This window comes from Acanthopagrus latus, chromosome 2 (genome assembly GCF_904848185.1).
Source record: "Acanthopagrus latus isolate v.2019 chromosome 2, fAcaLat1.1, whole genome shotgun sequence".
NCBI classification, from domain to species: domain Eukaryota; kingdom Metazoa; phylum Chordata; class Actinopteri; order Spariformes; family Sparidae; genus Acanthopagrus; species Acanthopagrus latus.
This window is the reverse complement of record NC_051040.1, coordinates 2,350,927-2,378,392: the sequence shown is the minus strand read 5'-3', so window position 1 is coordinate 2,378,392 and position 27,466 is coordinate 2,350,927. Positions and strand designations below refer to the sequence as shown.

The 27,466-nt window shown below is 40.7% G+C and overlaps 3 protein-coding genes across 6 annotated transcripts in view; 2 read left to right on the top strand and 1 right to left on the bottom strand.

Moving 5' to 3' along the window:
• Positions 1–8,536, top strand: part of gdpd4a (glycerophosphodiester phosphodiesterase domain containing 4a) — a 37,290-nt gene extending 28,754 nt beyond the window's left edge. The window contains exons 14-18 of one of the 3 annotated variants that reach the window (XM_037087213.1): positions 25–172; positions 1,316–1,398; positions 2,678–2,757; positions 3,585–3,722; positions 4,913–8,536. In XM_037087213.1, the coding sequence (XP_036943108.1) occupies positions 25–172; positions 1,316–1,398; positions 2,678–2,757; positions 3,585–3,679 (406 nt within the window). In that variant the 3' untranslated portion in view covers positions 3,680–3,722; positions 4,913–8,536. The remainder of the gene's footprint in view (positions 1–24; positions 173–1,315; positions 1,399–2,677; positions 2,758–3,584; positions 3,723–4,912) is intronic. The other 2 variants (XM_037087205.1, XM_037087197.1) reach the window with 2 other exon arrangements.
• Positions 8,537–9,673: 1,137 nt separating this feature from the next.
• Positions 9,674–27,466, bottom strand: part of myo7aa (myosin VIIAa) — a 36,013-nt gene continuing 18,220 nt past the window's right edge. The window contains exons 23-50 of the mRNA XM_037076704.1: positions 27,227–27,334; positions 26,654–26,863; positions 26,207–26,413; positions 25,859–26,035; positions 25,661–25,750; positions 25,441–25,568; positions 25,209–25,335; positions 24,854–24,973; positions 24,503–24,676; positions 24,159–24,386; positions 23,503–23,670; positions 23,192–23,309; positions 22,955–23,081; positions 22,258–22,427; positions 18,193–18,383; positions 16,777–16,901; positions 16,273–16,430; positions 15,942–16,095; positions 15,560–15,715; positions 15,108–15,213; positions 14,913–15,026; positions 14,506–14,593; positions 14,121–14,227; positions 13,759–13,944; positions 13,314–13,430; positions 12,500–12,583; positions 12,174–12,293; positions 9,674–11,840 (exon numbers count right to left, since the gene is read on the bottom strand). Coding sequence (XP_036932599.1) covers positions 11,748–11,840; positions 12,174–12,293; positions 12,500–12,583; positions 13,314–13,430; positions 13,759–13,944; positions 14,121–14,227; positions 14,506–14,593; positions 14,913–15,026; positions 15,108–15,213; positions 15,560–15,715; positions 15,942–16,095; positions 16,273–16,430; positions 16,777–16,901; positions 18,193–18,383; positions 22,258–22,427; positions 22,955–23,081; positions 23,192–23,309; positions 23,503–23,670; positions 24,159–24,386; positions 24,503–24,676; positions 24,854–24,973; positions 25,209–25,335; positions 25,441–25,568; positions 25,661–25,750; positions 25,859–26,035; positions 26,207–26,413; positions 26,654–26,863; positions 27,227–27,334 — 3,951 coding nt within the window. The 3' untranslated portion in view covers positions 9,674–11,747. The remainder of the gene's footprint in view (positions 11,841–12,173; positions 12,294–12,499; positions 12,584–13,313; positions 13,431–13,758; positions 13,945–14,120; positions 14,228–14,505; positions 14,594–14,912; positions 15,027–15,107; positions 15,214–15,559; positions 15,716–15,941; positions 16,096–16,272; positions 16,431–16,776; positions 16,902–18,192; positions 18,384–22,257; positions 22,428–22,954; positions 23,082–23,191; positions 23,310–23,502; positions 23,671–24,158; positions 24,387–24,502; positions 24,677–24,853; positions 24,974–25,208; positions 25,336–25,440; positions 25,569–25,660; positions 25,751–25,858; positions 26,036–26,206; positions 26,414–26,653; positions 26,864–27,226; positions 27,335–27,466) is intronic.
• On the top strand, positions 18,772–21,870 carry LOC119007213 (stabilizer of axonemal microtubules 1-like). Of its 2 annotated transcripts, none has more exons than XM_037076727.1 (4): positions 18,772–19,024; positions 19,623–19,781; positions 20,684–20,835; positions 20,926–21,870. In XM_037076727.1, exons 2-4 carry the CDS (start codon positions 19,657–19,659, stop codon positions 21,738–21,740), a joined length of 1,092 nt encoding a protein of 363 aa, XP_036932622.1. In that variant the 5' UTR covers positions 18,772–19,024; positions 19,623–19,656; the 3' UTR covers positions 21,741–21,870. The 2 variants fall into 2 exon arrangements, with proteins under 2 accessions (XP_036932622.1, XP_036932613.1); XM_037076718.1 differs by having other exon boundaries at positions 18,774–19,019.

The following is a 27,466-nucleotide window of genomic DNA, read 5'->3' as shown; positions in this document are numbered from 1 at the left end:
TTCTCCCTCCCTCTGTCTCTACAGTAAGTACCAGTCAGAGAACATCAGTACAAACCTGTACGTGATCAGCCAGCCGTGGCTCTACGCTCTGGCCTGGTGTGCTGGAGCTCAGTCCGTAACCACCAACTCCATCCACATCCTGTCCAACATCGACAAGCCGCTCTTCCTAATGGTGAGCAGATCCAACTCTGATTATCAGATAGAACGAAGGTCCTGTCATGATGAATTCAAGTTGGATAATTCATTGATGGCCATGAAATGATCTTAATTGATTACAGTTGGTAATTATTGCATGTGCACTTAATAAAATGTCAAACAAATAAGGTTTTAAAGAGTGTTGTGAAGCTGTAATACAAAAATGTATTTCACACTGTCCAAATAGTACAAACCATCATCTACAGTCTTTCTGGATATTTTTGACTCGTCTGTGAACTGACTGAATCTTTTCTAACTGGCTGCCGTCAGAATGTGGTTTAAAAAGTTAATTATTATAATCACATATGCAGTAAGACACATTACTGAGTCCTAATTTATATGTCATGATATTGGAGTATTTGAGTTTGTGCAGTGATGGAATGGATGTTATATTGTCTGACGTTACATTTAGAAAGTCAAAAATGGATGCTGACAATACAATGATGGAAAGGAAAGATCAACGAAGCGGCTCACAATATTTTGTGTATCTAAAGAAGCTTCTGTGAAGAGCAGCCCACTCCGCTGCCTCGTTCAGGGTTTTTTTCTGTAGTAAACAGTCTGAGTATTTATTTTGGTTTGTCTGAATGTAGATATTTAAAAAACAAACAATTAAACAGAAAACAACCTGTTTTCACATGTACCTGTGTGCGTGTGGACCAGGCCGTAGAGATACCTTTACTTTGTGAATTACAGAGACACGCACCCCTGGCTTGGCAACACACGAGCTGTTTTTGGCCTCAGGATGTTTGTCAGCATGTCTCCAGACATGTGCTGTTATATTTTAGACATTTTAAATGTGCTCTTATCCACTTTGACTTGCGGCGTGTAGGAGGTTCCCTATCAGCCTGAAAATCTCTTCAGCAGGTGTCGTGGGTGTTTGAAGATTGAGTCTGTGACCTTCTGGTTACATAAACCTTCTCTCTCACCACCTACATGTCTGTATAAAAGAAGTTTGATATATTTTTAATACAAGTGTTCAAGTCCGAGCCCAATTCTTTGATGTCACTTAATGAAATGATGATATTCATGTTCACACTCTTCTGTCCTCTGTTCCAACAAATCTGTGGAGCTCTTTTATCAGCAGATGTAATCAACTCCTCTTATCTCCGCCTCTCTCCAGACTCCAGAGGAATACAGTTTGATGTGGATTCTGACTGATGCTGTGTCTGCCTTCCTCATCACTGCAGTTTTCATATTCCATTGGTGCGTAGACACACACACACACACACACACACACACACACACACACACACACACTGCTCTTATAATTATTCTCCTTTGGTAACGATAACGTCTGGTGTTGGGGTGGCGAAGCTGTGCAGGACTGAGTCATCCTGGCTGCTGATGAGGTTTTATTCATATTAAGTGTGAGATGTCAGTCTGCAGATCGACTGACGGTGAAGTCCAGTTCTTATTGAGTATTTGTGCTGAGGATGAAATCCAGCTGGACTGGGAAATGTTTCTTTTTATGACGCTATTGTTGTTGCACAGTTTGTGTGCTTTACTGATAAATAAAACCAGCTGTCGTTTTTCATAATCTCAGTTTCATCAACAGATTGATGTGACTGTTCCTCTGTGAATGTGGCTGAAGGAACCTTTCAGAGCCTTGAAAAGTGTTTCCCTCCACCAGAACTTTGGGGTATTTTGGGTTGAAACACAGCTCAAGACTAAAGACTTCAGTTATTTCAAAGAGAGAGTGGAGACAACTCGAAAATGCTAAAATGCTGATTTATTTTTCAACCTGCAACTTATTTACTCATTTAAGTACTTGCACTAGCTTAACTGCAGTGATGATAAATCCCTTCTCCCCCAGACTTTTTCAATTGTGGGAGCTGTGTGACACTCAAACCACACACAGCAGTCGCTCAGGTCAGGGTCCCTGGGATTAGAGGCTTGATGTGGTTAACAAAAATAATTTTTCTATTTTTCTTTACACATTTTTTTCTGTCACTTTTCATGTGTACAGACGAATCTAACACACTGTTTTCTCAGTTTTTTAAATGATTGTCATATCTTTCCTCTATGGTTGCTGTTTTTTCTACCTCCTTTCAGTCTGTTAGGAACAACTATACATGTTGTTTTTGAGCCTAACGAGGCCCTCAGACTGAGGTTATGATAGAGTGAGCGTGTGAATGTCAGAGAGGGTCATCGCCTCCTCTGGGCCAGATGAGGCCCTTCACCACAAAGGACGGGATGTTTGTCCGCCTCTGTGGTTTTATTTTCACTTCAGTTGTTGTTCAGCATAATTTCTTTCATCATCAGTCCCTCTCTTCTCCTTTTAATACTGGGCTTTATCGACATTCACCTGGACCCCTCACACACACTTATACATGCGTGGTGTAAACATCAAAGCAGTGTGTGTTCATGTGACTATCTCAAAGCACTCTGGTACACCTAGAAACACACCTGGTTGTCATCTGCTGCTCTGATCTCTCTGTCTGGTGTGTGTGTGTGTGTGTGTGTGTGTGTGTGTGTGTCACAGGTGGAGAGAGAGAGGCCTGCCCTTCTGGTCTGGCAGCCGTCAGACTCATGAGAATGGACCTTACAGCAAGTTCAGGACAGGTGCGAGAACATTTTCTTCTCTTCACGCTGTGTCAAAGCTCCTGTTTCATTTCCACTTCATTTAATGCTCGTCTCCATCCTGTTAGATATTAGCTGTGTTGACTCTGGTGAGCGTAGGATACGTCATCTCACTGCTTAAGTGAGAGAACGACAAAAGTCATTTTAACAATTAGAGGAAAGGCCGTTGTCACGAACTAGACAACCTACCAAAATGTTAAGGGTCCTTTATAGTTCTATTTAACAATGTTCCTGAAAATAAAGAGAAAATGGAAACAAGAATAAAGAAGCCTGAAAACTGAATAATGTAACTTATCTATGCATTTATTACATTTTGTTTAGAATCAACAAATGTAATGATTTAATGTACATGTAATATATCTGGACTCACAGAGAATGTCTTGGCCAGATTGTTTTTTTAAATACTCTTGACAGTTTGGAAAATACACTTGTTTTGTTGTCTTCTCTTGATGTTAGTATCCAAATCAAATACATCCCTGTTGATCAGCACAGAGTTTGGGTGTGGTTAAATGGAGTTTCTGGTCTTCATTAAAAGAGGAAAAACACTTTTCAGCAGGGCTTAAGTGATGTTGATTTGTCCTGTCTCATCACCAACAAATCTCAGAATCACTTGGTTCACTTGTGAAACTGTGTGAAGCTGGAAACTTGTAAAAAGTTGCTAATACAAGTCTCAACGTAGTTGATATGGATCCTAACAAACATTCCCAAAATGTCACAGTATTCGTTAATATGTTGTGTGGCTCCACATTGTTTGATGTTTACTATATTTGCATGCAGTGACATCCTGCTGGTTGTGTTGTGTGTGTCAGACTCTTCAGACATCATCTGTGTTCGTTGGAGCCCCGTCCACTCTGAACCCCCTGCTGGATCCCTCGTCTCCCTCCCCTTGGTCTTCAACCCATGACCCCCTGCATGTCAGCCCTGCATGTCAGTCCCTCAGGAACCTTGTATGAACCCTGAACCCTGTGTGAACTGTCACCCTTCTCTGTTTCCTGTAGAAAACTAGCATTAACTCTCCATAAAGCGTTTAGACAGCGTGAAGAGTTTTCTGTGATTGAAATAACTGGGGGGATTAAGCTTCACCTGGCAAGCAACAGCAAAAACAATTCTCAAAATGTGAAAAATAAAGAGGTCATGTACTGATGTGTGATGCATGCATCTTAAAATCACAGAAATAATATCATAAACCCAGAGATGGACAAAAGCTCCAGAAACACCTGCACTCTTTACTTCAACTATATAGCAGCTATAATCAGAGAAGATAAGATTTTGTCAATATAGTAACATCTTATCTGTAAACCACTGACTTAATATAAAGAACAAAACATCTTGATCGCCCTCTGGTGGCTGGCTGCAGTATAGGTTATATACCTATAGGTTGTTTGTGTCCGTGAAGAGCTGCAGGTGGTGTCAAAAACATGATAAAACCTTCATATATTGTAAATCCTGCACCAACCACAACTAGAGTCCTGTAGTAATGAGTCCTAAAACCCAGAAATCAGTTCTCTAATTTTTTGGTTGAGTGCCTGAAATAAGGTCTATCGTTTACACAGGCTTAAGATAATAACATGCTTTGTTCTTCATCATTGAATGTCCCACAATTGTTATATGACGTTGTTGGTGACATTAAATGTTTATTGGTGGTGATTTTTATGTCATGTGAACAGGATGTCACATGGTTTAACATTAGCAACATTAGCTTTTTACTGCTAGAGATTTCATTTACACTTTGTAAAACACAGAAGTGGTGTTCATCTCTGAAGTTTATCTTTCTTAACAAAAAGTCTTGAAAAATAGTGTGAGTATCATGAACTTTTGGGTGCCAAACATCCTGAAACCACTCGTATGACATCGATATGCATACAAAGCCTTGAAATAAGTCCTCATCACTATGTACGTGTCCCTGCATCAGGCACCATGTTGTTAATCTCATCTTTGCATTTCTAGATGCATGGCTGTCTTATTCCTGGTTATATTAATGTGTACTTTCAATACTCACGTAGCCAATGTTTAGCCACCTTCCTATCCTCACCCTGCACCCCCTGCCTTCAGTACGGCCCTTATATTACCCATAATGCTTCTTATCAGGTGGAGGAATAAACACTAAACTGTTTGGCCTTTGCCTCTGGTTTTGCAGAGCTGAGTGATGTGTGGTCCATCTCCAGCGTCAACGTCCGGCCTGACCTACGGAGCACGCCCAGTTCACCCAGTAACCCTCACCTGCCCACCATCACGGAGGAGTGACTGGGAGGGACACAGAGAGAGATGAAGCTAGAGAGAGGCGAGATAGAGACATACAGATAATGAGAGATGGAAAAAACACACATAAGAGAGAGAGAGAGAGAAAAGTTCAGAGGAACCCAGACGTGTCAATCACTCATGCAAAAATAACCAAATCTGTTTTTGTCCTTTGCTGACATTGTGTGTCACTCATACTGAGAAGCAGATTGAGAAAATATCTTGAAATTGAAGAATAAAAATAATGAATTCTCCTAATAAGAGAAGAAGAAAAGAGCAGATTTGGGGAATATATAAGAATCAGGACAAAGTGACCAAAGTGAGGTAAAGTCAGAGACAACACACTCTCTTCTTTCTCCACTTCCTCTCTCATCCTCTCAGTCTGTGGGCCGAGTGCCTGCAGAAACTGAACCGCTGAACCAAACCTCATTCACTGATCTGCCATCAGGGACGGAGCTGAGAGACTCTGGAGACGAGCCCAGGACCGCCAGCGTTCATTTTCATACTGCTATTTCATAGATGCCATTAAAACGCCCGGGCAGTGAGGACAGTTACACACTGGCCCAGAGGCTGACATGTTCGAAAAACATGTTCATCATTCAACTCCACCAGCTGAGCTCAACAACACAAGACGTGAACGAAATGAAACCTCACAGAAGAAACAAGGAACGAATGAACATACACTTTCTATTTTCACTCTTTCCGTCTCGTGTTTCTAGTCGATAAAAACCAAAAGAGTGAAGTTGAAGCTCTGAGTGAAAACTGACGGTGATGAAAAGACATCTGGACGCTGCTAAAAATGGACTTTGATCATCTTCAGTAGGAGCTTTACTTTTTCATTTTCAGCTGTACAGATATCAGGTGCATTAGACCAAACCTTAAACCATGTCTTAAGATTTAATCTCTGTGAGTTGTTGGATGTGTTGTGTGAACTGTTGGACTGACAGACTGAATGTAAACCTGAGGTTTGAGAAGGAATTGTTAGTTACTATTTATGTTTTGTACTAAAGTGAATGTATTATCATGTGGAGCCATGTTTCTCAAAAGCATAAGAGGAATGTTTTGGCCAGGAGTCTGTTTGGCTACAGGTTTGTGCCAAACGTTGGTGTCAGCTGCTCAGAATAAAGATAAAGATGCTTTTGAGAAACCAGAGGCGGTGATTACAGCTTCTGCTTTCTCCTCATATACGCACACAGTACTTTCTGCAAGAATGACTTAGTAGTCCGTCTGTACAATGTCGTTCTGACTGAAACTGATTTTAGATCTGAAATCCGGAGTGTCTTGTCTCGACTTTTCAGGTGTGAAATCCATGAGGTTGGAGGCCTTGGGTTTCTGAGGGCGATGGTGTTGGAGATGAAGCAGGACGAGCTGCAGTAAGTGCCATTAAAAAGAAAAAAGACTATAGTTTTCTTTTCAGTGTTTAGAATTACAAAAATGTATCCATCCAGCAAAGCAAACATACAGGAATTAATTTATAAAATGTTGCAATAGTTTCCGACAAATCGTCAATGAATAAATCCAACATGGTTGCCATTGGGCTGCTCATTACATTTTACTCAACCAGCCTTTCATTTAAGATTTTATCTCCCATTCGGAGTCGTTTTAGCTGTAGTCTTAATACTGAACTTTTCAAGTTTAGGACTTTTGTGTCCGGTTTCATGTTGGACTCACACCAGCCTGGTTGAGGTCTGTCTGACTGAGGTGGATGTTTGAAGACAGGTGAATGTTTGGCTGCTATCAGAAGTTTCTGGATTATTTATTTTGTCTTAAAAAAAACTTTAGTGCAACACGAGACCTCTGAATGAGACTGTGGTCAGTGCATTCCTCCGTCCTGAGGTCAGAATGAAACATTGCTTATAGGACTGAAGTCACTGCAGAATCACGACTGTCTAAGACTGCAAATGCAACAAAGCAACTTAATGTACTGTACTGTATTGTAATATGAATAAGTGGCTAGCACTTTCTTTAACTGTATTTGTGTTCCTGTTGAGAATATAGTAGCTGATCTGTTGTGTAGGATAAACAGTAAAGCTTTATCAATCGCTGCACAAACAGCCATATTTATTCTATTGATTATGATGTTTCTCACTGTAAGGCCATTCATTTGAAGCGAGTTCCTTTGGAAATGCATTTCGAGCCTTGCATGTGATGAATTTATTCAGCGTTTATTTAATGGATGCTTTCTGAAAGTGATACCCCACCAAAAATCTATCTCGTTAGTGTTGAACTCAGCTGGAGTAGACGGCAATGGAGTCTGTAAAGAGATTTCTATGATTCAAGTGCTGACAAGTTTTTACTTGAAAACAAAATAACATTCATAGAAACTTATTTATTTCCTAAAACACAAACGGATAAAATGGCAGCATCTCACAGATCAAAAACAATAAAATCTGGTGAACAGCAGCGTTTATTTAAAGGCCACTGAGTCATTTTAAATTAATCAAAAAAAGTCAAAATGATCTATTTTCACTATTTTCAGTTTTTTTTTTAAACATTGAATAGACAAAATGACGAATCAGTTAATTGAGAATAATTCATCAGATTAATTGACAATACAAGAATTGTGGGCTGCAGTCGTGCTTCATCACATGATTATGTTTCTGTTTCTGACCTCTGGAGTGCTGCCGTTTCTCTTCTGATTTAAGTCTCTGTTTTGCTTTTAAATCTTTAGATTGTGCTACAAACATCTTAACAAACAGTTAAGTTGTGTCAATATTACATTGTTTTCTCGTGCATGCTGCTCTGCATGTTATATCAGTTAAGATAATGCAAAAAAACTTGAAGTAATGTGGTCAAACCATAAAGATTTAGAGGAAAAAACTCAGACAATACTCAGAGGAACTGGATGTTTTTGACACCAAACGCACATCATCAGGCCACAGACTCAGCTCCTCCACCTTCACTTCAGACTTCACTCTTTCATTTCTGACCCAGTCATCATTAACACAATGTACCTGCTGTGCTGTCCTGATGTTGACAACAGTTCTCTGTAGATATGAATATTTACAGGACATGTTGGAGGTCAGTGCTCATGTAATGGAATTATCTCCATATCAGAGCTTTGTTTCAGATCTGGAATGGTTTGGTATCTGTTGGAGGAGGACGCTGTGGTCCTGTTAGATGCTGTTATACTTTCAACATAATGTGAAGAGAAAGTCAAACTTTTGATCTCTTACAATTAGATCTTACCAAAAAATCACACTGAAATAATGAGTGTCATCTGAAATCTGAAGGTGTACAAAAGCTCAACACTGTCTGAATAATGCACTGCAGCACTTGTTGCTGAGGAAAAATAAGCTAAGGTATAATAGAGTAGTATTATATGGGTATCATAGTATAGTCCAGATGCCATTCTTCAAATGGTTTAATCTCTGTAGCATTTTACATCTTGTGCTGTACTCAACGGCTATTTTTATTTTATTTTAAAAAAGCATTCCCAGTCTTTGGTTTCCTTTTTTTGTACTGTAACTTTTCTCTGTTTGTAAATGCTACTGTCATCTGGTATTAAAACGTTAGAAAAAAGGTTTGGTTGTCGGGAGCTCTGTCTGTGCTGGTTCACCATCATCATTTTCTTTTTTAAAGAGCACCTACTGCCAGTCGGAGCTGAGAGTGAGAGGGAGATGTTTTGCAAAGCCTGAGTAAGTTTGATGTCAGGCAGTGATGGAAAGCAACTAAATCATTAACTCAAGTACTTGTACTTTACCTGAGTATTTCCATTTTCTGCTTCTTTATACTTCATTTCTACAACTTTTTTAGAGAGAATTACTGTACTTTTGACTAGAGCCTGAGTGATACTGGGGTTTTGGCTTTTTGGCTTTTTTGAAACATGAAACATTTTATATTAATATTCTTGCTACATTTTTTTTTCTTGTGAAGTTTTTTTTTTTCACTCGGTTCCACAAATGAAAAAAATGTGTCTTTTTTCATTTGGTTCCATGGATGGAAATAACGAGTGAATTTTTCTTCTGATGACATAAGAAATAAAAAAAAAAAAGTACATTTTTTTCAGGTGAAAAAGTGTTGTAGTGATTTTTTTCTAGGCTGATCAAAACAAGAGTAAATTTTGTTTCAAGTGAATTTATTTTTTTTTTTATTTTTTATTTTTCTTGACCACAAAACACCAGTGAATTGTTTCAGGTGAAAATAAAAACAAGTGTTGAAAATGAGGGATTTTTTTTATTATGATGACGTAAGAAACAAGTGTTGAAAAGAAATTATAAAAAGTGATTGTTTTTAAGGTGAAAAAAGTGTTGAAAATATAAAAACTAGTGAAATTGTTTTAGGTGACATTTTTTTTTTTAAAATTTTGTTTCAGTTTTTTTCTAGGTGACTAAAAAGTGCGATTATTATTTTCTTTTCTTGTGAAGGGTTAGTGGTTTTTTTTCCCCCACTCGGTTCCAAGCATGGAAAAAGAAATTTGTGTGATTTTTTTTTTTTTTTTTTTTTACTTGGATCATCAGAGAGAAAAAAAAGCTCATGAAAAATTTCTTTTCACTCTGTTTCACACATGAAAAAAGAGAAATTTCTTTTGGCACAAACAAACTTAACAAGTCCTTCAGCATAAAAATATTACAGTACACTAAAGAAAGAACATTTTGCAGCAGCGACAGTATCCTGCCACCATGCTATAAATAAATAACACGATAGGTACACTGTGAACTACATGAGTTATTAATTTATTTATATCAGTCAAGTTAAAACAAATGTATCTAACATTTAATACAAAAGTAAGAGCACACATTACACAGACAATGAAATCAGTTCAGGAAGTCGGTTTGACTAAATTACAGTCATAAACAAAACAATTAATAAACTCCACCGACAATACAACAACAAAAAAATACACATTTGGATTTGTTCACAAAGAAAAAACACAAACTCAGCAACATTAAGGTATCAAATGGAATGGTTGGCACTGTTAAAATACCAGAAATTATACAAACAAGACAGAACCAGTGCAGGTTAGATGATTAAGGGCTTGTCAAATTTTGTTTGAACTGACAACAGAATTACAGACCAGGTATCAGAAATGGTCTTCTGAAACATTAATCATTAACTAATGTATTTTGTATTTGATCGTTTATCACTTGTAGTTTGACGCAGGTCCAGATGCAGAGGAAAAGTCTCAACATGTATGTTGTCAAACTACAGGAAGGTTACAAAATCCCCATAACAGCTGCACTCCAAAGGAATGCTGGGTAATGCAGTCTCAACAGAAATAAAGAAACAATCAAGGCATTAAATGTAAAACTAAAACTAATCTACAACATTGAAGAAAAGAGGTGTAAACATAAACCATTAATTCAGTATTAAAAAACAAAAACATATAGAATAGGCCATAAAAATCATACATGTGGGCTGAAACCCAAAACACACGACAGGTCCGTCTGTAGTGTGTCACACGGCAACAGTAGAGTTTTAAATAAATTAGACAAGGTCCCTTCATGCCACTTCAGTTATGATCCAAGGCCAGAGAAATAGACGGACATCTTTCTAAACCAAACAAGAAAGAACCTCAAGGATATTATTCAAAGTGGTGAAACAGTTGACTCTTAAAACAGCAACAGTATTCTGTCGAGAAGAAATAAACAACCTTAGAGACTACTGACCTGTTTTTTTTTGAGAAAATTACAGCCAAACCTACAAAATATCAAGCTTTTCTTTCTATAATATTTTGATTTTGTTGGTATTTAAAAATACAGCTGGTTAGCATGACGACTTCAGTAGATATCTCTGCAACACAGTACATGGATGTCTTGGGTTTCTTCTTATTTTTTCACATTCTGTTCATCATTTTAGTTCATTTGTTTAATGTTTTAAACTTGTCTGACTCAGCTCAACAACCTGTCTAAGCTGTGTTTTCAGCTGAATGCTATCATCAGTATGGTAATGTGGGATCAACTGCATGCAACATTGACTCAGAAGACCTTTTTTTAATACCAAAAAGTATGAAATATAACATTTTTTCCATAATCATACAAGTAAGAGATGGATAAAAAAAGGCATGTAATGATATATTAGGAGCATGTTTTTTTTTTGTCAGTACTTCAAAATTATTCATAGTAATATAATTAATCAATTAATGTGACCTGAACACAGATAAGTGACATAATATGGATGGATTGATGAACAAATTAACTTGCCCATTATGAGACAATGAGCTTTCTAGCTACTGTAGTCCACTTGAAGTTTTCAGGATGTATGAGGCTGATGACAGCTGAAAAAAAGTTACTGTTAATGTTTAATGACGTCACAGGAACATTTCAACATTTAGGTATCAAAGTCCTTATAAATGTCCAACATTAAGGCAGTGAACACCGGCTGCCTCTTGGTTGCTGCGCCTCGGTTCAATCTGGATCATAAATGAACTTGACAGCAGCTCTGACTGAACACTGTGTTTCTGTACGTGCAGGTCTGATTGTTGAATCGGGAACCAAACCAGGCAGATACCCTGTTGGACGAAGTGTCTGGAGGTTTTAAAGATAGTCATCCTCACTGGACGGCTCGTCCTCGTCCAAGTCGTAGCTGTAGGTGTAGCGGTTGCTGGGGCCTTCGCCGGGGTTGTCGCTGCTGGCAGCCGAACTTTCCCAGGTGAGCTTTGACCCATCGGAGCTAGCAGAAGGACTGCGGCTCATCCTCCACAGCTGGTGGGCAAAGGTCCGCCCCCAGCTGCAGTGCTGGCCAATAGGGCGCAAGAGCTGGATGAGCTCAGCGGCCTCCTGCCAGTAAGAAGTTCACTTGCTGTGGCCCCGCCCGGAGCGCTGCTTGTTCATGGTGGTGAGCATCTGACTGATGTAGGAGGTCAGCAGGTCGTCCATCTTGTAGCCCTGCAGGTGTGCACGCATACACAAAAACACATGAAAACAAAATCAGGTGTGTTCGGGTGGATGGTGCCTAGGAGTGAGATTTCTACGTAGACCCAGGAACAATTTGTAAAAACTGTTGTCGGTAAATAAAGTTCATTTGAAAATGGTTGCATTCTGTTTCGATCTGTTTTTAAACGTATCGATCATGTGAGCCACTGTAGTAGACAACAGGTATTCAGTTGTTTTTACCTAAGCATTTGTTCCTGCAACCTGTGGCCCTGCTATCATTTAGATCTCAGTTATTATTGTGAGAACTTCTTTCATTTGAGAATTGTGTGTGTTGCTGCCACCCACCAGTGAGGTCTCACACAGCAGTTTGCTTCCTCTGACCAGGTTGCCGATGGTGATGTGGAAGTAGGTGTTCCCACTGCTCCAGTTGGAGATCTTGGTGAAGGGATGGGTGGTCAGGATGTCCTGAACAAACACACACACAGATGAACACTTCAGCTGTCGTCAGGGACTCTGACTGACAGGCTAGGATGCCTACTCAAGTGTTTAATGCATGTTAGAAGGTGAATGTGTTTGCTCATTCACGTGTACACGGTAAAGTCCAAACTAACCATTAAAAACACATCCGACAGGTGAGGAGGGGAACAATAGTTATTTATACAAACACAAACCTTCGTCTTTGGGTCGATGAGACTGACTCCATGTTTGTTGATGGCGATCAGCAGGATCTCTGGGAAGTTGGGCTCTGTAGTTTGCTAAAGGTAACAGATGGGTTAATGTTATGTGACAACAACATATCTATTGATCATGTATCATATATTATCACTTTTACATGTAGAGCTGTGATCTCTCCCTGCAAATCTGATGATAATTATTTCCACCTCAGATTAAACTTGGGCAGCAAGGACCTCTTGTGTTTCTTTATCTCCTCACATAACTTCTCTGCACATCTCCCTCCATATTCTTAACTTTGTTGAGTGACACTGCTGAAACATCCAGTCCTTTCAATCTACACCAGCTGACCACTCTAACTGTTCTCAGAGGCACCTGTCCTGTCAGTAGCAGCTCCTGAGGGGCTGACAGGCCAACAGCTGCCTGATATTTCCTCTCTCATGAGGAAGATACTAAAATAACAAACAAGTTGTTTTTATTTGGTTGATTAATCTTATTCCCCTTGAATAATGCCTAAAATTAAACCAGGTTTGATTTTAACAGCTTCCTGTGGAGATTATGCTTCACTGAATATGCCAGAGAGAAAGAAGAAAAGACAGAGCATAAAAACGCAAGAGGTCTCGTAGTGAGACGCATCACAGGTGCATTGTTCCATTTGATAACACATTTGTTATGTGAGATGGTGCGTGACAGACTTAAAAACACTTCCTGTGTGGATTTCCCATGGGACGTTAGGAAAACATGTCACCCAACTCAGACAAAATCACCCATTCAGAGCTACAGACAGGAAGTGAAACGCTCAGGTGTGTTTACCTTGACCTCAAAAAAGGCAGAGCCAAATGTCGGCCATTTGTAGATGATCTTCAGGAACATCAGTTTGGACTCCTCCCTTGATTTACCAGCCTGCTTGTTGAAGTATGCAACCACAGACTGGAATCACAAAAATAAAGAAACCTGATCAAAACTTTAATTTTCAGTTTCATGACTGTACATTATAACATCCAGTACTGAATATCTGACACCTCTTCCTTAGGATATTTTCCTTTATTAATACATGTGTTACTTGAGGAACAATTAGTTTATTTCCTGTCCTGATCATACTTAAAAGAATATATATAAAAATGTGAATAATTCATAAGTTTACACATAAAAGTTGACTAGGGATGAAGCATGGTGAAAGTAACTAACATATTTAATATTCAATTTCAATATGACTGCAGAAAACACAGCTTGTTAGCAGAGTTTTGCAGGTTATTACCCTTTTCCAGTCATCTGGTGACATCTGACGGATCAGATCCTGGGGAACCAGCTCTCGAAGCATTTTGGGTATCATAGGGAAGTGAGATTTGTCATCCTCAAACTTGACTCGGTAGATGAGAGCTGCAAGTTGGAACACTTCTTCTCGTGAACACTTGTGGTACCCGCGCAGGTATTTAGGCAGCTCCTAATTAAAAGATGAGAATGAGAGTAAAGGAGAGTTGCCAATATATAGACAAAGGCACAATACTAGAATGAAATAAAATACAAATGATGATTATAAATCTGTTGGAAGCAAGTAGCAGCAGACAAAATCTCTGCAAATTAAAATCAAGCAAAACCGCAGAGTGTAAATAGACCAACCTGGTAGTAGTGAAAGATGGAGTCAGCGAAGGAGTCCTTCCCTGGAACTGTGTTGGTCCACAACTTCTTCATGAAGAACACCTGATAGGTCAGAGAGGGGACGATTCCTGCAGGGTCAAATATTAATATTAGTTGTATTAGTTTCAGTGCAGGCTTGTTCAGCTTCAACCCTAAATAACAGAGACAACTCACTGTGTGATGTGATAAAGTTCAACAGCACCAAAACTACATTCTCCAAAATGATGATACAGTTAAATTAAATCTGCTGAGATGAGAATCTCTCATTTATATTTTGGACTTTCACAAATCTTCCAAAATTCAAACCAGAACTTGACATGAAATTATTTTGTGATGCCACAGATGTGAGACAGCTGTGTGTACGAACCGTCTTTAGCTGGTCGAGATTTCTTGATCCAGTCAGTAAGATGTCGGACAAAGTCAAAGAAGAAATCTCCCTCCGGCACGCTGATCACCTGCAGAGAGAAACAGAATCAGATATATTGTCTCATTGCAAGCCAATCAAGAAAGTATATAAAACGTTTCACTACGGCTCTACAGTAAATGCAGGATATCTTCTTATTGACAAATCTGTTTTTTGTCAGAAACTTAAGAATGAAATCTTTGGGGAGAAATATGAAGGAAGATCTAACGCTGTAAAATTGATGTTTAATCCCACCTAACATCTCCTCCTCACGTTATTTTCACTTCGTGACCTGGACCAACCTGATTTAAAAACAGTGGCAGATTTCTAACAGTTTGTTTTGCATATAAAAAAAAATCTTGACAGCTTACCTTGTCTGAGATCTTGACAAAGAGGCTGAATCCTTCAGGAGATTTGAGCAGCAGTCTGGTTGAGATGTTCTGGCAGAAATCCTTCGCTTTGGTGCTGGACTCCACCTCAAATGCCTGCAGAGAGACAAACGAAGCAAAAACTTTGAAAAGACACTTCTTTGTTGACAAGATGACATTTACACGTGTTTTTCATACCTCATCTGTGTCGTCAGGGAAGTAGACTTTGTGGAAGATCTGAGTTGTCTTATGTTGGATGGCCTCTACTTCCACCAAATGAGGGGGATACTTCCTGGATCCATTACTGTTACCATGACAACAGTTGCAAAAAGGAAGTGGAATCAATGGTCAGTCCAGATTAGAGTTAAAGATCAGAGGAAAACAAAATGCTTAATTCTTAAAACTTCCAAGTTTAAATAAGTATAAATGTGTTTTAAGTGGAACAAGTCACTGACAAACGATTCATGAGCTTGACTATTTTCCAAAGTTACACAGGACTGTTAAAGTAATGAAAAAATAGATAAATAAGTCCAGTACATATTTATAACGCTTGTTTTTTTATACAAGAACTTTTAACTAGATGTGAGGCACATATGAACTCTGAGTAATCTGATGTTATAAACATTTAATACTTCAGGGTTCAGTCTCACCGTAGACTTTTGTGCAGCCTCTGCATGCAGTCTCCAGACAGCGGGTGGTGTTTCTTGGACTGGAGGAATCGCTGGATGTGCGGCAGCAGGACGTTACTGGGAGGATACAGACCAGTGCACAACCACAGCAGCTCCCAGCCTTTCTCCTCACTGTACCTGCAGTGGCACAAAACTCATGTTCAGCTTCTGCGTAGAAATATCTGCTCCGACTGCAGCGACAGCGATGACTAAATGATAAACATGTGGAACATCATCTTTCTGTGTTTAAATTCCCTTTGCTCAATCCACACAATACCCACTTTAAAATATTTAGTTAGATAGAAATATTATTATACACACTAAAGTACACTGATGAGAGTGATCATGGTGCGAGTTTACACACTTGACGTGGTTGTCGGTGAGCTGTTTGATGATCTGACAGTAGATCTCGTCTTTTAGAGGTTCGGCCTTCAGCGCCCCTTCAAAGATCTGGTCCGTCAGCTCGTTGACTGAACGTGTCCTTTTAGATGGGTAGTCACCCATGTACTTCATCATAGGTGAGAAAACGTCAAGGAATCAAACAACTTGATGAGCTTGAACACTCAGAATGAATGGGGCTTTGAGACGGAAAGTGTCTGTTTGATTATCATGTATATTCATCAGCTTTGAGGGTCCAGAATATAAACATTTATTGACAGTCCAGTTTGGATACTCCCTTCCTGTTCAAAGGATATCTATGAAGGACATGCAGGCGTCCTGAGCCAGCTCCTCGTGGCTGACAACCTTCTTCAGCAGCGGCTGCTTCAGCGGCTCTCTGGTGCAGCTCCACATCTTGTCTTTCCCACGATTCTTAGTGACCATCACTCTGCTCAGGGTGTGTTTGGGAGGAGGCCTAAAAGAAAGTGAATCAGTGAAGTCAGGTCAGAGCAGTGGAAATGTGTCTTTGATGTGGAAAACAAGAAAAAGCTATATACCAATAAACAATTCTTAGAATACAAACAATATAGTAAAAATATACACAGTTAAAACCAAAGGTGGTGTTTTGTGTTGCAGGGCCCTCACTGTTTGTTTGTAATGTGAGTTTTCATGTCTGAACTGTGGGCCAGCAGTGATATTACTACAGTTAATGAGTCAGTGAGTCAGCTGATATTATGCCTGTGAACTGACTTGAAGGTAAAGGAAGAACACAGACTGTCTATAGTACATGTGCCTGATTTGTTTTCAATCCTAGCGTGTACCTGAAGTAGTCGTAGGAGAACTCCTCCAGAGTGTAGGGTTTCACCCGGCCGTCCGTCTCTGGCATGACGACCTGCGAAACACGAACCGACTCCTGGCGCTGATCCGGCGTCATGGTTACCAGAGCCTGATGGGTAATATTACTGTACATCAGATTACATTACATTCATGTGATGGATACTTTTGTTCAGAGTGACAAAGGCTGTCCAAAGACTCACAGCACCCTATAGATGAACTTTTAAAAAATTCAATTTCTATTTTATTCCATTAAAAAATAAGTAGTATATTTTAAATTTTATAGTATATATAATATTTATAGACTGTTTTGAGCACCATGTTGGCTCTTTGTATCTCTGAGAAATGTTCTCTTTGATATGTTTACATGGACCCTAAAGGTCTAAAGTTGACATTTAATGTTAGAGAGGAAATAAATGGAATCATGGAAATCAGACTCTCAAACTATAACATATCACTTTAAAGTTTTCTGTGAGCTGGTTAATGTAAAAGATGTTGATCAGGCAGAAAATGAGTATTTTCAGTATATCCTATAAAGATAAAGTAAATAAGTATTTGTCCATGTGAACAATGGATTTTGTTTTTTGCTTTTATTAAGGGTGCAAATTTTAAGTAATTTCTTTAATTGAGCTTCGTCTGCTGTAACAATCGATTATGAAATATGTTGGACATGTTTCCTTTATCAAACGGTTTTAACCACATGATGTATGTTTGATGTAAAGAGTCAGAGTTATAAAAGAACAGCTAAATTGAACATACAGTGAATCGAATTTTAAATGAAAGAACACAAAACAATGACTTTTAAATTGTGGAGCTCCCGCCTGTTGTCCCGGCAACAGCACATACTGAGGCAACTAAATCTAAAATGTCGTAATCAGTTTGTGTCAAACGTCTTTTTTAAATTATTTTTTAATGACAAAATTACTTGTATTTAATGTATTTATAATACATTTTCATCTCAGTTATTTGTGTTTTATTTGGATATATTTGAAAAGTAAAATTATCTGTAATCTGTTATTGTTTAATATCTTTTCATTGTATTTGTGCCTGCCTCAGATTGTTGATTAAGACATTTTAATTGGATAAAATCTTAACATCAATCAATCATTAAACATTAACATCTCTAATAATTACATAGATAGTTTTGGTTTTCTGCTCAATTTGTTTTTGGAAAATGCTGAACTTTTGGTTTAATTGTGGCCCATTTGACTTCAACTAAAAATACGTTTTCACATTAAAAAAGCTAAATATACATTCCTGCAGACTGGGCTGTGTGTCAGCGCTGCCAGTAACATCAAACAGCTTCCTCTCCATTAAAGGCAACCAGAGGAAGTCAGTGCCGTAAAAACGAGTCTCCTGACAAAGAACAGAAGTTCAAGTCATAAAATCTTTTTTACTCTCACCACTATGTCTTGCTGAGGTCGGGTCATGGTTGGCAGGACGTAGACACAGTCGGCTGGGAAATCTCCTCTCTGATTGGTTCGTTCGTTGACACCGTGTGCCCAACCAGAGTTGAGGACCTGCTCTCCTGTGTCCTGGTCCAACAGGATCAGGTCCCCCTTCAGGAAGCTCAGGAACGTGGACCCTTCCCCAGCTGTGGAAGTGAAAGGATGGTTTCTACTTTTGTCTTCCATGTCTATTTAAAGGCCGTCTATGTAACAATTTATAAAAATGTATATGTATTAATCACTGTTTTATCGTATGGAGATGAGCAGATCGCAACCCACAAGAAACGTGAGACCTTCCTTGTCTTTAGAGTCCTGGGACCACTGCATATTCAGCAGATTAAAAATGACATTAAAACAGAAAAAAATCTTAATCTCAACTAATGCCATGTGATTTTAAAAAGGGGGCCACATTAAGGACTTTGTATCTTTCAAAAATGGCTGCTCCACTTTATGTAACATGACTACAGCAGGGCTTACTACCCTCTTTACGTGCCAAAAAAGTGCATCCTCTCGCCATGACAACCGGCCTGCATCAGAGTCATCCACTGGTGTTTATTTTTAGAAGCTCTCAGCTGCTGCGTGCTGCGTTCAACACACAGTCTGTGTTCCTCCGGTCAATAATTCATAATTTGTAGGCCTGCACACAGGAGACAGAGAGCAGACTGCAACCACTCTGAACCTCAGGACATCTAAAAAGCGCACCGCTGGATGAGTAAACCCCCCGAAACTGTGAGGCAGTAGAATACACAGCAACACTGCAACCAACAAGCCACATCTATGAGGTGAGGTCAGCTATTTATCATGTTTCATCTATTAGCTAGCGATTTTGGTTGGTCTTTTTTTAAAAATAAACATAAAATACAAGCTTTTTTGTTTTTTTTGTTTTGCATTATCTTATGTGGAATGATCTGAGCTGCAGTCTGCAGGGTGTGTTTGTTTTTACGTCAGCAGAAACGTGTTTTCAGGTTGTTTGAAGAAAAATGTAAAAGGTGCTTTATGTCTTAATTTTAAAAACATATACTACAATTAGCACCAGAATGAGAAGAAAGAACTTTTTTGATTTATGTCAAAAAAGTGTATGTCTTGTTTTGTGGGGATATTTTTTTGAGTTAGCATTCACACCAGTTAGCCTTTAGCCACTTTGTACCTGAAGACGTGATGGTCCAGTAGTATATGACACCAGGCTGGGCCGACTCAGCTGATGTGCTGCCCCCTATTTGTTTGGCGTATAAATTCTTACATATTGGTCCTTTAAATATGCATTTTTAACTTTGTACTGTTTTTGAGCCTTTTTAAAGGACTTCTAATGCCTTTATATGCGTTATGATGGCCAAAGCACAACTGCCTTGTTGTTTAAAGTGTTTTACAATGTCCTCGATGACCAGGAAGCTCCCGCAGAGAGCCCAGACACGGGACTCGATGATGACAGAGTACCAGGAGAGGTTCCGTCCCCCATGTTACCACATGGCTGTGGTCACAACCTCAATCCAGAAAAATCCATACCATCCACTCAAGGGGACAAATACCGCTGTAACTGGTTTAAGGTAAAGTCTACAGATTATTTTTGTTTTGTCCGACTGGACACGTCTTAATACATATGCCATAACAAAAGTTGCTTAAACTTTTTTGAAGGTTCATTTCATCATCATTCTAAGTCACAGGGCTGCATAAAGTAAAGGCACACTGTAGTTGATTGAGTCTGCACAGTATATATGTATATATTCTTTTTCTTCATGGTGGAGCATTAAGAATGAGTTCAGGAGTCTCACAGCCTGAACAAAGAAGCTGCTGGGCTGACTGGTGATACAGCAGTGGAAACTTCTGTATGTCTTATCAGATGTCAGCAGGCTGAACAAACTGTCTTTAAGTATCCTTCGGGCTCTGTGCATACATATCACTTTCCTGATGTCACTGATGCTCTGTATCAGTGATGTTTTGGGTGGTTTTATTCACCCACTGCAGAAGCTTCTGGTTCTGGTCTGAGCGCAAACCAAGTCAGTTTGTGATGTTTCCAGTCAGGATGCTTTCGATCGCTCAAGATGAGATCTTGAAACTGAAATTTAGCCTTCCTAAGTTTCCTTAGGTATTACAGCCTTTTCTGGGCTTTATTTATTTATTTATAAGTTTTTTTGATGGTGATGTGCAGTGTCAGTGACAGGTTCACTGTGAGGTCAATTCCCAGGAACCTTAAACTGTTAACCTGCTCCACTGATGTAGACAGGAGTGTGTGTTCGCCGCCTTCTTTCTAAAATCAACAATCAACTCCTTGGTGTTGCTGATTGTTGCTGTTGAGCAGTAGATTGTTGATTTCCTCCTGATATGAACTCAAATGTTTTTAGTCAAATTGTTCAAAATTAGATTAGAAAACTAGGATTTGAAAAACGGCTTCAGGGCTTTAAAAATATTTTTAAAGTGTTTAATTTTACATCATTAAACTGTGTTTCAGATCCTACTATGTGAAGAAGATGTGGGTGAAAAACCCACCACAGCCCCCACAGCCACCTGCGTCACCCAAAAGCCACCGGAGATGCAAGAGCGCTCCACACAATCCTGTGTCCTTTGTAGCAAAGGTGGACGACTACAAGTCAGTGTACCAAAGTAAGCAATGTGAAGCTCTGTAGGCTCCGACAAAGCAACAAATAGATACTGTACATCATGATTTAAATACACCCTGTCTGTTGTTTTCAGACGATTTCCCCGCATGGAACGTAAACAAGCGCCAGCCGTACAAGATGCATGACAGCTTGAAACCCAACCAAGGATTAATTGTCCCTGATAGTGACTCCAAGAAAGGTCATTTTAATGGTTCAGCCAACTCTACAGTGGTCCCGCAAGTGAAAGAACCAGAACCAATTGAAAGCATAACAAGCTACCGAAGTGCTTATGTGAGCCATCCAGTGCAGCCCAGGTTTCACAGGGAGAAGCCCAACAAAGGTCTGACCATCGAGCCTGCAGTGTCCATGAGGCCAAAGGGGACTCTGGATGTAAACAAGCAGATGTATGGCACAAGCGAGGAATTCTTTGAACAATTTAAGACCATGTCTCTGGAAAATACATTTTACACGGCACACGAATGCCCGCGCACCAAACCGGTCCTGCCGTCTATGCAAAGGAGTGAGAAAAGCAAGAAGCCCTTTCAGGCGACGACTACAACAAAGGAGGATTACAAAGCTTGGTACAAGTTTCCATGTTCCCCCTCTGTCCATGAGGAAGAGCTGGACTGGCACAAGAAAACGCTGTCAGTGTACACGCCTAATCTTGGTAAGAGCTCCAGATCAAGCCAAAAGACTGTTAGCCTTCCTTCTACACCGACTCCAGTCTGCAATTCCTCAGAGAACCCTCAATGTCCTGCTGAGAATCGAGTATTTTATGGCTATGAATGCATCTCCAACGGCGCTGAGGAGTCCAGAAGGTGGACCACCTCTGTGGACAGGGGAGGGCCTTGGGCTGATGGAGTCATTTGTGATGAACCGTCACAGAATCATAAGCTGCATGGTTTCTAGCAGGAGCTAAAGTTTCCCCCACACCAGGACACGCATTACCTCAGGTCGTTTGTACATCACTAATGTAATGTGAGGGTTTGTTGGTGGTGACCGGACTACTTATAATAAAAAGCAACAGTCATTACTTGTATTTCTTGTCTTTACCATTTAAACTGCAGGAACTTATGTGCATTTGACTTAAAGGTGCTCTTCTGTATGTTCTTCTGAGGAAGATTTTTTTATCAGAATGAAAGATGACTTTGCAGTCTGACTGAACAAACTGAATAAAACTGCACAGTATCACACTGTTTTACTCGTTGTTAATGCTGGACCAGTGTTCTCAGAAAACAGCTCGCTTATTCAGATTGCAGAATTACCTCATTAATATTGTAAATACCAAATGACGTCAGAGAACCAGAAGTTCTTTCCCCCACATTCACACTTTGCTGTGGTCTCAACTTCAACGTAGACATTTTGGGGATTTTAATGAAAGAAAAACATTTTAAAAAATGTTTTAAATAACGGTTTCAGGACTTACTGGGGATGGCGTTGTCCTGCAGGGCGACAACAAACTTTGACCTCTTCCTCAGGCCTTCTAGAAAAGTCACCACCAGGTCGCGAATGTCCTCGGCGTTGTTTGAAGTGAAGGTGTACTCCTCTCCTTTGATGGTCGCCAGAGTGAAACTCTGACTCTGCAACTTTCCTCCCCTGAAAGACCAACAAGTCCGCCAAATTAGACAACTACAGTACATCCATGGATAGCCAGCTGTCTTTCCACAAAAGCATTTTCTGATATGACTTCCTTCTCTTTGTTTGTGTAAGTGCCTTCCACACCTAACTGTACCTTACTTAAGCTGAGGATAGAAAAAGATCATAGTTTGGCTTAAAATAACTATTTAATTTCTTTAAAACATGATGCTGAAGTCCCTTTAACCTTAACCAACGTCAAGTCACTTCCTTCTTCGCTCCAGACAGACAGAGTTTTAAGTCACACAGCTGTAAGGAGCTTTGACACTTGACTTGTTGAAATAACTGTATAAAAGTTGTTTTTCTTGGGAGATGAAAGGGAGGATGAGCTCAGAGAGGCTGGCTGATCAGTAAAACTAAAATAATAGGAATAGCAATGGAAACATGCAATAATGGACAGATAGAAACATGGATGAAGGAATGAAATAAAAAACAGGTAGTGATACCAGTGTCAGACTTTAACTGTAAAGTGATAACACCTGCCTCACCTGCTGCTGGATACTGCAGTGATTTCTGGGAAGGAGAGTTCTAAGAGGACCTGCTCCTGCTCGTCCACAAAATAAACTCCTGTCCAGTTGACGGCGACAATCAGGTCATTTTTAGGTAGACTGGGACCTTAGAGGCAAAAGAAGGAAAACTTTAAACCTGAAAGATTCACCTTCCTTAGTGTAAAAAGAAAAACACCTGGCACCTGATGACTGCTGAACGATGTTGTAGATGCTCACCTGAGAACTTGAAGGCTTCGTAAAAACGAGAGAAGAGAAGAGGCCACTTGTGGCGAGCGAAGTCCACCACTTCCTCCTTCACCTTCTGGGTGTCAAACCTCTTCTGGGTGTAGATCCCCTGCAGATGGTGTTTCCTACCGTCAGTGTCTATGCAGATTCAAATTGTTCTCTTTTTTTTAATAGCAATTGCCCTGATGATTCAAAGCTAATCAAAACCTGTTCAGATCATTAAAATACCATCAGGGTTCTGGACCCCTCCACATAAATTATTTGGAAGGACATTAAAAAAGATTTGTCCCATGGATGAGCACCTTTTTGTGTGCCGCCATGATGAAATGAGCCCATTTCTCCACCGTCCTGGAGGTGCTGATCTCTCTGTCGGGGATGTAGGAGGGGATGAGGCTCAGCAGGCGCTCCAGGAGGATCTCTGAACCGTAGTCGACATAATACTGCTGAGAGGCCAGTTCTGCCAGGTCATCCTGAGGACACACAGATAAATACTCGAAGTGATTTTGGACTTGTGTTCTTCCAATAAAGGGGAAAGAAAAATTTCAAATTATTCCATCCATCCATCCATCCATCTTCTTCCGCTTTATCCGGTACCGGGTCGCGGGGGCAGCTGTCTGAGCAGGGACACCCAGACTAACGACCGCATTACTGCAGCCGCCGCACCGATCCGCCTGTCAATCTCACGCTCCAGCCTTCCCTCACTCGTGAACAAGACCCCAAGATACTTAAACTCCTCCACCTGAGGCAGTAGCTCTCCCCCAACCTGGAGGGGACAAGCCACCCTTTTCCGGTCGAGAACCATGGCCTCGGATTTGGAGGTGCTGATTCTCATCCCAGCCGCTTCACACTCGGCTGCAAACCGCCCCAGGACATGCTGGAGGTCCCGGCCCGAAGGAGCCAACAAGACCACAGCCTCAAATTATTCCTTTAAACTAAAAGCCTAAAAAGAAAAACACACCCTGTCGCAGCGGTATTCTCCAAACTTGACCCCCCTGACGGTTTGCTGGTAGATGAGGTTGGTGGCGACCTGGTCCTCAGCAGGGGAGTGCCACGGTGTGAAGATCTCCTTCCTGAAGAACAGCCTCCAGGGGGCGTTCCTCTCCTGAGCTCCCTGCTCCTTCGCATACTGCTCGCACTGCGAAACAGCGTCCATCACGTGATCATTCCCGCTGCCTAAAGAGGAAACCTGCAGGAGGAGAAACAATTATGGTTACTTCTGTTACTACGATGACTGCAACGATCCCCCTCAGCAGAAGAGCTCAGCACAACATCATTCCTCAGAGTGAAGGTATGTGTGCGTACCTTGTCAAACAGAGCGATATAGAGAGAGAAGCCGAATCGGTCCCGCAGGTTGACTTTATCAGACAATGCACTACAGAGCTCCTTGGCTGTGGTGGCCGAGTCCGTCAGCAGTGTTTTGGTTGTGCCGTCCATGAACGTCACCGGCAGCATGATCGGCTTCTTCGACTTGGTGGCCTGGATGTAAATTTCAGGGCATTAGTCAGTTGGTTTTCAAAGGCTGGTTGTCAAATCAACTGTTTCTGGGCACCAAATGGTTTTTGAATTTCAGGTGAGAAGGACTGAAAATGTAGTGCATCAGTTTTCAGAAAGAAACCTGTGATCACATCTGTGTGTGTGTGTGTGTGTGTGTACCTGCAGCTCCAGCCAGGACGGAGGTTGAGTTCTCGTCCCGTTGACAAATGTCCGTCTCAGTCTCTCTTCACAGTACGGAGCGTAGCCCGGCGGTCCGCTGCTGATGAAGTTCCTCAGATACTGAAAGTTAATAAAACAGATTTAAATTTCACATGTTCAAAAAGTAAACTACAACAAAAAAACTAAGTTCTTTACTAACAAGTGACACTTAATATGTACTGTATGATCAGGTTTTATACAAATGTACACATCTTTCACAAAAAAACAGAAACTTCCTTAAACTCATCCTGCCATCTATAAATGTAGATTCTTCCCTCTGTGTATTTAAAACAAAAAGAAGTCTGGATGTTCTGACCTTGACGAACTTGTCTGACGGAGCGAAGCAGCCGACACACAGAGAGATGAGGATCCATCCCCGAGCATGAGAACTCTTAGACGGGTTCTGACTCAGCTGCTTACAGATCTGACAGTAGATCTCATCCCTAACACACACACACCAGATTACAAAGGTTGGATTAACACTTGTTTAGGAAACTAAAGCTCCCGTGTGTGTGTGTGTGTGTGTGTGTGTGTGTGTGTGTGCGCACCTCAGTGCTGGTCTCAGGATCCCGTTGCCGATGATGAAGTGAAGTTTCTCCAGGTTGGATGTGGGCCGGTCCTCCAGCATGCTGTTGCCGTGGAGACTGTACTCACCATCGTTAAGGCGTTTGGTGACCTGGAACGCATCGCACAGTAACTTCTCTAGTTCTGCATTATGAAACAGATCAGAGAGGCAGTCAGCATTTATACGCCTCCTCTGTCTCTCACCTCCTCAGTGATCTTGGATTTCTTCTTCAGGGTGAGGGACACCAGCTTGTGTCGGACGCTGTTCTTCTTGATGCTGTCTGAGTGAGGCGTCTGCCGGCAGGACAGGAAGGAAACAGCTCAAAGACTAATCAGAGATGTAAAATAAACTAAATTTGCTCAGACTATATAAATCTCATCCCTCCCCACCCTCGTCCTTACCTCCCCCTCCCCCTGCAGCGCCTGCAGTTCTCTCTTGTAGGTCTTCTTTCCCAGCGTCTCGTAGATTTTGGTCATGACGGGGATCTTTTCACTTCCGTCACTGATGGCTGTGTGGTACTTTGGTTCTGGCAGATCTCCCATGAACCTCAGCACAGTGATCCAAACCGCCAGAGCAGCCTTGATCGGAGCACAAAATAAATATCCATCAGGGCGTCTGCAAGTAGTACACACTTACATTTAATGCTTTTTAAGGCTTCTCAAAATACTTTTAAACCAAATAATTTTGGTTCTTGGCAGCCAGATATGAGCAACTTGTCAAACTGGGCTCGGATGTCAAAGGTGTCCTACCAGCTGGTCTCCCTCGTCGTCGTGGAACAGCAGAGGCTGTTTGAGAGGCCGGCGGACGTACGTATGAGTGGAGGTGCCCTGGAAGTAGGTGGCAGCAAACTTGGCAAACTTGTACTCTGATAAATCCTCCTCGTCATCGTCCTCAGGCAGAGGAAGAGCCTCGTCCAGATCCTCCTCCTCCAGCTCCTGATGGGTCCTCTCCAGGTCCTGCGAAGGAGACAAGGTGGGAAACCTTTACACTGGATCACTTTCTAATAACATCTAACAATTTCTTTTTTCCTCCTTCTCGTCAGACACCTGCATCATACCAACATAACAAAAGTCTCACAAAAACAAACCAAAATAAACCCCTCGCTGTAGAATGAGAACTTGTAACCAAACATGGCGTACGTTGTGGCTCTAACATTCGAAGAAAATTGTTTATTCAATCTTTTTTTTTCAGCTCACCTCAAAGCCAGCGGGGGCTTGTCCCTCCTGGCCTGGCAAAGAGCCCGTCGTCCCCAGGAAGCCAAACATCTTGTCCACCATGTCGGAGTCGTTGACGGGCTCCAGACGGGCCTTCTCCATCTGCTCCACCATCTCCTTCTTCCTGCGAACCTCCTCCTTCTCCTTCTTCTCACGCTCAGCGTCCTCTTTCGCCAGCTGGGCAAGACGTTCCTAGAAAATAAAAAAAATAAAATCACGCTGGTTTTTCCCTCAGCAGCAGAACAGGAGGAGGGATAACAAACAATCACCCTGGTGGAATCACTGGGTGGAGGACTGAAAAGTATTTATCATAACTGTAGGTGTATCTGAGAAAAATCACCTCTTATAAGATGTAGTTTATATATATATATATATATATATATATATATATATATATATATATATATATATATATATATATATATATATATAATATAAACATGTATTTAAACAACAAGAAACACATCAAATAAAAGAAATTCAAGATAATTTCTACTTGATTTAGAGATTAGTTTGTTTTAAAATGACAAACTGAGTGTTGTGTTGAACTCCCACCTGGTGTTTGCGTTCGGCCTCGGCCTTCGCTTTCTTTGCAGACATCTGATTCCTCAGTTTGGCTTCTTCAGCCAGACGCATCTTCTCAGCCTCCAGACGCCTGCGGTACTGAAAGGAAGAGACGGGAGTCCAAAAACAGCTCAGGCTCAACCAAATTAAATAGAATCAAAGAATAGAAGGCATCAAATAAATAACAAGTACCTCAAAATTGCACAAAAGTTCAGTACTTGGTGTGTCTGT